At 63.0% G+C, this 8,971-nt stretch overlaps 1 protein-coding gene across 2 annotated transcripts in view; it reads left to right on the top strand.

The window, feature by feature from the left end:
• Positions 1 to 494: 494 nt before the first annotated feature.
• The window catches only part of MN1 (MN1 proto-oncogene, transcriptional regulator), a 50,120-nt gene continuing 41,643 nt past the window's right edge, over positions 495 to 8,971 (top strand). The window contains exon 1 of one of the 2 annotated variants that reach the window (XM_082416264.1): positions 495 to 8,565. In XM_082416264.1, coding sequence (XP_082272390.1) covers positions 4,815 to 8,565 — 3,751 coding nt within the window. In that variant the 5' untranslated portion in view covers positions 495 to 4,814. The remainder of the gene's footprint in view (positions 8,566 to 8,971) is intronic. The other variant, XM_082416263.1, reaches the window with a different exon arrangement.

Raw genomic sequence — 8,971 nt, 5'->3', positions numbered from 1 at the left:
GAGTCCCAACCTTGAAGGGTTGCTACGAGGATGAAATGGGACCCTGGATGTAAAGCACCGGGCCCTACACAGAGGGAGGCTTCAGCCAGTGTGCTGATCTGTCCACTATGGAGGTGTGGGTGTGTTTGTGAGTGCGTGTGCCTGTATTGGTTTTGGGGGCCTGATGGGCAAGTGTGAAGGCTGTGTGCCTACTGAGGAAAGGGTGTTGAGTGTGTGTTGTTTTGTGTTTTTTTGTGGAGTTGGGGGCTCACGAGTTGCTGTCCCCTTTGGGACTGGAGCTCCTGGGGCCATTCCGGGCAGCTCCCCACTTGTCACCAGCTGGGAGCATCCCTCTTCAGCTCTGGGGCCCCAGTCCAGCTGTGTCTCCTCCTTTCCTTGCCCGGGAGGCCCCTTCTGACTGGTGCCAGCACACTCAGCGCCCCTCGAGGGAAAGGCTGAAGGAAGGGGAAGAGGAGGGAAAGGCCCCCGGGTTGGAACCCCTGCTGCTCCTGTTGCTCCAGGCTCTGCACCGGCGGGCGGGAACTTTGAATGTGTCTGAGCGCTAGGGGGCAATGTGTCTGTTTCAAAGAAGCTGCGGGCCGGTGCAGGCAGAATGCACACACAGGCACACGCAGGGGCGCCCACACCGTGGAGGCGCACACGCCAGCACGTCCACGGGCACAGATGGGCACAGGCAGGGGCACGGCCTCTCACACTCGCAGAGAAAACAGACACACGTGAGCAGAGATGCAGGCACGCAAGGTGTGAGGCAGCCACGCACACACAGGTACAAACACAGAGGCATCCACAGAGAGGAGCATGGAGCTGGGGGGCAGACAGGGACGCTCACGGAGACACCCAGAGACACAGGAATGTGGGCACACACAGGCATGGACACAAACACGCGCAGGCGCCCTGCACCGGCACACGGGCCAAGACACAAATGCAGGCACAAGCCACACACCCGCACAACATTCTTTAGTGTTAAGGAAAGGTGACCCAGACACACATTCTGAACAGAAACACAGCCGGGCCCAAACACACTCTGCTTTCAGACACTCACACACCTTGTAGACTTAACTCTTGGAAACAGCCCCAGAAAAGTACTCCCACAACCCCCTCCCTGGAACGCACAGAATTATTCCACAGGAAACCTGCCCAGGTGTTCAGGGGACCCTCTCCGAGCCCCGTGTGAAGTCATGCCTCAGCCAAGAGCACACCCCAACCGGGGTCTCCCCAGACCTGCAGGTCTGCGGGTCATTCTTCCCACCGCCCTGGCCCACCCAGGGCTCCAGACAGGCCCCAACTGTCCCTGTTCTCTCCAGACACACAGAGACATAAAGCCCTTAAACGGTGCCTCCTGAGGCACCCAGAACCCAGAACTCACCACTCTGGACCAGGTATGTGACCAGATGTCATGGGTTTTGTATAGGTCTTTGCCCATGCAGGGTCCTCCTTCTGGCAGCCATTCCTTCTACTGGTCTCCTTTCTGCCCAGGAGGCTCTGGGTCTCCCCTGCTCTGGCCTGGGGCCCCAGGGTGGGGGTGGGGAGGTCATTGGAGGCTTACCCACGCCCTTTATTTCTTTGTGCCGAAATCAGCCAAGCCTCAGTCTTTTCTTCGGCTCTCACTTCCCTGTCACTTTGCTAAGTAATAATTTCCATGTCCAATTCCATTTCTTTTCGAGTTCTGAAACCTCTAAGCTATCAGCAAGAGGATAGTTCACATGAAAACTAATTACACAAAATCAATATTTAATCACAGACCAACAACCTGATCCTGCAGAAAAATCCTTTTAAAACTCCACCTCCCTGTACAAATACTTCTTCCCGGATGCTTATTTATGGACCTAATTTTTGGTGGGGGTAATTTTCATTTTTAATTTCAAAAAGGAAAAAAAAAATCTGTAGACATCCACAACAGGGAGGTCCCACGAAGGGCCTTGCATCTGAGCTTGCTTCTGCTCTCTGAGTTTTAAAGTTGCAGGTTTTTATTGTTTGCTTTTATTTTTATTCTTATCGAGGGGGGGTGTTATTTTCTCCCAGAGTCCCTGAAGACCCTCCTTCTTCCTCCCCTCTCTCTAAATTGAGCCCATTTTCCTGGCATTTTCGGTTCTGGAACACCCAGCGTCTGCCTTCCCAGTGGTAACTCTGGGGAGCAATGAATCCGCAGGCTCGTCTTGGTAACTTTTTAACTCCCCGCCCCGCGACGGTGAAGTGCAATCTGAGGTTTTTAAATAAAAAGGGCTCAGGGGTTGGTTTTATTATAACGTTTACTTCATTTCAGATTTCATGCGCAATTTAGCAAACGCTAGACAGTCTTGGGCGATAAACACTTTCTTTTGTTGGGGGGAAAAGGCATTTTTATACACCATGCTTAATTTTATTTAGATTTAATAGCGATATCAGGGGCACTTCAAAGAAAGTTCCTTTTTCTCCCCTTCTCCTAAGAATGCTGGTCGGCTAGCAAAATCTCCTCGTGCTATTTTATGGCAAGGAAAATTAAAAGCCTGCTCCCCCTTCCTCCCGTACAAACGCTTTAGGGAGGAAAATACACACAGGCAGGCACAGAGAATAAATACTTCCTCTACCCTCCATCACTTCTAACTCCCAACTTCTAATTGCAAGATAGATTGCAGCCTCAGTGGGGATCAGGAAGATCTAAACATTTTAACTAAGATTATTGGGATAAATATTTCATAAAGAGCAGGGCAGATATTAAATTACTCCTATTGATTTTAGTATCACAACACAATCCAATTCCATTCTTTGGGCTCTTCAGTTTAATTGATCTCTTAAGGAGGCCAACCTCGCGCCCCAAGAGGGCCTGAGCCTTGACCGGGGTGCCTGAACTAGGATGCTCCGGCCGGCCAGTGTGGCCCTCTGCGCGCTGGTCTTCTCGGGGCTCCTAACTGCCTCGCAACTCTGGCGCTGGGCTCCTCCGATATGCCCCCCATAAAGTGGCCCAGTGGTTATGGTTCCTCCGGGCGGAAGCCGGCCACTGAGAACCGGGAACCCTAGACAGTGGGGATAGGAAACAATTGTGCGCGCCCCAGTGAGGGAGGCGATCCCTAACTTCGGGGTTCCCCGTCTGCTTTCACCTCCAGGAAAATCCGAGGGCCGGCTAACTTGGGTTCGACAAGTAATCAGACAGCGGTGGAGAGCCGAGGGTTCGCTCCAGCTGAAGCGCAGTCGACACTTGGAGACTTTCCGCGGTGAGTCCAGGATGTTTGCCTGGCGACCCCATTGTCTGAGCGCCCCGCACCGCTTACCGCCCACCTCCCCGCCCCCTACTCACACCGCAGGTCTCACTTAAGTTGGGGGTGGGGAGTTGGGAACTGTGGTGAATGGGAAGAGGGGTGAACAAAGCCAAGCTCCCGCCATTCTCTGCCTGCGCCCTCTCCAGACCGATGCGCGGGGAGGCCAGGGTGCGCCCGCAGCGCACTGGCACCGGACCTCGAGGCTGACCGGTGCTGGGGACCCCCGAGCTGGCGAAGTGCGGGTTCGTGGTGGGGGCCTCAGCAGTCAGCACCCAGGACCACCTTAAGAGCGAGCCCCGCCCCGGGCCCGGAGCTCGGGCTGCGCTGATTGGTGCAAATGTAATGGCTGAAATTGATTGCTGAAATGCAAAACTTGTTGCTGCTTCTCCAGGCTCTGGGCGAGAGGCAGACACAGAGAGGGGAGCCGAGACCCTCGGAACGCCCCACGCAGAGCCCCCCCGCCAGCCAGGAGAGGGGTGCGCGGACCCCCCAGAGCTGCCCCCGCCCCCCTCCCATTCCGGGCTCCGAGAGCGCAGCCGGAAAGCCTTAGCCTGCTAGCCCAGCGTGGCCCCCAACCCGCGTACGCCCCCCTCCCTGGGTCCGAGGGCGACTTGCGAAGCTCCTCGGCGCGGAGGCAGGGAACCCTAGCCTTGGAGCGACCCAACCCCTCGTCTTGCTGCCCGCCCGCGCCTGGAACGGGGCGCGGAGATCCCTGCGAACTCAGAGACCTAACAGCGGAGGACAGAAGCGTCAGGCGGCGGACGTGGCCGCGAAGCGGCGCGCCGGGGTGCAGCGCACCCGCCGCGGAACAGGGGAGCCGCGCCTTCCACCAACCCTCGGTTTCAACCCCGGGCGCCCGCCGCCTCCTCAGCCCCGCTGAGCTCTCGGCTCTGGGACCGGCACCGGTGATGCCGAGCGGAGCCTCCAGTCCTCCGACCCGCTGAAGAAGCAGTAGCCGCTTGCTCGGGCCGACGGGGACTGTGCGATCGGATTCTGCTTGGCTGAGGCTCGGGCTGCGGAGCGCGGGGACTCCGGGGGGAGGGGGGAGGGACCGCTCGGTCTTTGCCCCGGCGCCAGCCACGGCTTTGAAGGGTCTCCCTGCTTGGCCCCTTAGCAGCTCCGCCACGGACTCCGGGAGGCTTCAGGCAGCGTCCAGGGGCTCCCCACCCAAACCGATCGGACTTAAGAAGGTGATTGCTCTGCTTTCCCTCCCTCCTTCCCGCCTCCTTCCCCCCACTTAACTTTTTGCCTTCAGTCACCCGCAGCTCCGTCCCCTCCCCGCAAACCCACCCGCGGCTGTGCTAACGTCCCGGGGCATGGGCCCCCCAACACGGCTCCTGGAGGCCCCGCGGCGCCGCAAGATGTGAGAGGCCCGCGTCGGGCAGAGCGAGAGCTTCGGGAGAGGAGCTGATAACCCCCAGCCTTCACAAGCCAGGCGAGGTGGCGGTGCGCGCTGCGCCCCCGCGCTGCTGAGCGTCCCGGAGCGCCCAACCCAGGGCCGGAACGAGTAGCTGGCCGGAGGCGCGCCGCGGAGACCAGGCTGTCATGCCCTATTGATCTCCCCGCCCCCCGCCAAGTATGTTTGGGCTGGACCAATTCGAGCCCCAGATCAACAGCAGGAACGCTGGCCAGGGCGAGAGGAACTTTAACGAGGCCGGACTAAGCATGAACGCCCACTTTAAGGCCCCGGCTTTCCACGCGGGGGGACCCCCTGGCCCCGTGGACCCTGCCATGAGCGGGCTGGGCGAACCCCCGATCTTGGGCATGAACATGGAGCCTTACGGCTTTCACGCGCGTGGCCACTCGGAGTTGCACGCGGGGGGGCTGCAGGCGCAGCCGGTGCACGGATTCTTTGGAGGCCAACAGCCGCACCACGGCCACCCGGGAGGCCACCACCCCCACCAGCATCACCCCCACTTCGGGGGCAACTTCGGCGGGTCGGATCCTGGGGCCTCGTGCCTGCACGGGGGTCGTCTGCTCGGCTACGGCGGCGCGGCCGGCGGCCTGGGCAGCCAGCCGCCCTTCGCCGAGGGTTATGATCACCTGGCGGAGAGCCAGGGGCCGGAGAGCTTCGGCCCGCAGCGACCTGGGAACCTCCCGGACTTCCACAGTTCGGGCGCCTCAGGCCACGCCGTGCCTGCCCCATGCTTGCCGCTGGACCAGAGCCCTAACCGAGCCGCCTCCTTCCATGGCCTGCCCGCCTCCAGTGGCTCCGATTCCCACAGTCTGGAGCCCCGGAGGGTGGCGAACCAAGGAGCCGTCGACTCGCTGGAATACAATTACCCGGGCGAGCCGCCCTCGGGACATTTCGACATGTTTTCCCCCTCTGATTCTGAGGGGCAGCTGCCTCATTATGCAGCGGGTCGGCAGGTTCCCGGGGGCTCTTTCCCGGGTGCCTCGGCCATGCCTAGAGCTGCAGGCATGGTGGGCTTGTCCAAAATGCACGCCCAGCAGCAGCAACAGCAGCAGCAGCACGGAGTGTTCTTCGAGAGGTTCGGCGGGACCCGCAAGATGCCCGTGGGTCTGGAGCCTGCAGTAGGCTCCAGGCACCCGTTAATGCAGCCTCCCCAGCAGGCCCCGCCGCCGCCGCCGCCGCAGCAGCCCCCGCAGCAGCCGCCGCCGCCGCCTCCGCAGCAGCAACAGCCGCCGCCGCCGCCGCCGCCGCCTGGGCTTCTGGTCCGGCAAAATTCGTGTCCGCCTGCGCTCCCGCGTCCCCAGCAGGGCGAGGCGGGCACGCCCAGCGGCGGCCTGCAGGACGGGGGCCCCATGCTGCCCAGCCAACACGCGCAGTTCGAGTACCCCATCCACCGGCTGGAGAACCGGAGCATGCACCCTTATTCCGAGCCTGTATTCAACATGCAGCACCCTCCTCCGCAGCAGACGCCCAACCAGCGGCTGCAGCATTTCGACGCACCCCCCTACATGAATGTGGCCAAGAGGCCGCGCTTTGACTTCCCGGGCAGCGCGGGAGTGGATCGCTGCGCTTCGTGGAACGGCAGCATGCACAACGGCGCTCTGGACAACCACCTCTCGCCCTCCGCCTATTCCGGCCTACCCGGCGAGTTCACGCCGCCTGTGCCCGACAGCTTCCCCTCGGGGCCACCCCTGCAGCATCCGGCCCCGGACCACCAGTCCCTGCAGCAGCAGCAGCAGCAGCAGCAACAGCAGCAGCAGCAGCAGCAGCAGCAACAGCAGCAGCAGCGCCAAAACGCGGCCCTCATGATCAAGCAGATGGCGTCGCGGAACCAGCAGCAGCGGCTGCGCCAGCCCAACCTGGCCCAGCTAGGCCACCCCGGGGACGTGGGCCAGGGCGGCCTGGTGCACAGCGGCCCAGTGGGCGGCTTGGCCCAGCCGAACTTTGAGCGCGAAAGCGGCGGCGCGGGCGCCGGGCGCCTGGGCACGTTCGAGCAGCAGGCTCAGCACTTGGCGCAGGAGAGTGCGTGGTTCCCAGGTCCGCACCCGCCGCCGGGTGACTTGCTGCCCCGCAGGATGGGAGGTTCAGGCCTGCCCGCTGACTGCGGCCCGCACGACCCCGGACTGGCGCCGCCCCCTCCGCCCGGTGGCTCGGGGGTGCTGTTCCGGGGCTCTCTGCAGGAGCCGCTGAGGATGCCCGGAGAGGGCCACGTGCCCGCGCTTCCCTCCCCTGGCCTGCAGTTCGGGGGCAGCCTGGCCAGCCTGGGGCAGCTGCAGTCGCCCGGGGCTGGGGTGGGGCTGCCCAGCGCTCCCTCCGAGCGCCGGCCCCAGCCGCCCGATTTCACAGCGCCCGCGCTCGGGGGCCAGCCTGGCTTCCCGTTCGGCGCAGCGAACCGGCAGGCCACGCCGCACAGCGGCCCAGGCGTGAACTCGCCCCCGAGCGCGGGCGGGGGCGGCGGCAGCACTGGAGGCGGCGGCGGCGGGGGCGCATACCCGCCGCAGCCTGATTTCCAGCCCAGCCAGCGCACCTCGGCCAGTAAGCTGGGCGCGCTCTCGTTGGGCTCCTTCAACAAGCCCAGCTCCAAGGACAACCTGTTCGGCCAGAGTTGCCTGGCTGCACTCTCCACCGCCTGCCAGAACATGATCGCCAGCCTCGGGGCCCCCAACCTCAACGTTACCTTCAACAAGAAGAACCCGCCCGAGGGCAAGAGGAAACTGAGCCAGAACGAGACCGACGGCGCGGCCATGGCCAGCAACCCGGGCTCGGATTACTTCCCAGGAGGGACTGCTCCTGGGGCCCCAGGGCCCGGAGGCCAGTCGGGGACCAGTAGCAGCGGCTCCAAAGCCTCTGGGCCGCCCAATCCGCCCGCCCAGGGGGATGGCACCAGCCTCTCCCCCAACTACACCCTGGAATCAACGTCGGGGAACGACGGCAAGCCGGTTCCCGGGGGCGGTGGCCGGGGCCGGGGTCGCAGAAAAAGGGACAGTGGTCACGTGAGCCCCGGGACCTTCTTCGACAAGTACTCGGCAGCGCCGGACAGCGGGGGCGCGCCTGGGGTGAGCCCAGGGCAACAGCAGGCGCCAGGCGCAGCCGTCGGGGGAAGCTCCACAGGCGAGGCGCGCGGGGCGCCTACGCCTCATGAGAAGGCGCTCACGTCGCCTTCGTGGGGGAAGGGGGCCGAGTTGCTCCTGGGGGACCAGCCGGACCTCATGGCGTCCCTGGACGGTGGGGCGAAGTCGGACGGTAGTTCCCCGCACGCGGGCGAGTTCGCCTCGGACGAGGTGAGCACGAGCTACGCCAACGAGGACGAGGTGTCATCCAGCTCCGACAACCCCCCAGCCCTGGCCAAAGCGAGTAGGAGCCCTCTGGTGACAGGCTCGCCCAAACTCCCTCCCCGCGGGTTGGGCGCCGGGGAACATGGACCGAAGGCGCCCCCAGCCCCTCTTGGCCTGGGCATCTTGTCTACCTCTACCTCCACCCCCGATAGCTACGGCGGCGGGGGCACGGGCCATCCCGGCACGCCGGGCCTGGAGCAGGTCCGGACCCCAACGAGCAGCAGCGGTGCACCGCCGCCTGACGAGATCCACCCCCTGGAGATCCTCCAGGCACAGATCCAGCTGCAGAGGCAGCAGTTCAGCATCTCTGAGGACCAGCCCCTGGGGCTCAAGGGTGGCAAGAAGGGTGAGTGTGCTGTGGGGGCTTCTGGTGCGCAGAATGGTGACAGCGAGCTGGGCAGCTGCTGCTCCGAGGCCGTCAAGAGCGCCATGAGCACCATCGATCTGGACTCGCTGATGGCAGAGCACAGCGCCACCTGGTACCTGCCGGCCGACAAGGCTTTGGTGGACGGCGCAGACGAGGACAAGACGCTGGCACCCTGGGAGAAGGCCAAACCCCAGAACCCCAACAGCAAAGAAGGTATATGCACTCATTCCCTGTTCCCTTCTCACCTGGCGGATACCCGCCCCACTCCCAGTGCAGGCCTTAGCTTTTGCCTTGAAGGCTCCATGAAAGGGGAGGGTCCCTTGGGGTCAGGAGGGCGCAGGGCCTTCCTAATGCCCAGCTCAGAGCTGGGTACCCTTCCTTTGGTTACACCAAGGGCTCTGTGGGCAGACCCCTTCCCTTCCCCCAGGTGCTGCCAGGTAGATTCTGGTTCCAGAGGGTGGTAACAACATAGGTGGCAGCCCTTTGGGGATTATTGTCGAGTCCCACCCCCTCAAGTTTTAGCTGAGTTGCTGGGTGCCCAGAGCACTAGGCCCCTTCCCTTTCAAACTCAGACCCCCTCCTCACCTTCAACATTCAGGCTCGTTCCACTTTTCAGGAG

Source organism: Balaenoptera physalus, assembly GCF_965194825.1.
Source record: "Balaenoptera physalus genome assembly, chromosome: 12".
NCBI classification, from domain to species: domain Eukaryota; kingdom Metazoa; phylum Chordata; class Mammalia; order Artiodactyla; family Balaenopteridae; genus Balaenoptera; species Balaenoptera physalus.
This window is presented reverse-complemented; position numbering and strand designations above follow the sequence as displayed.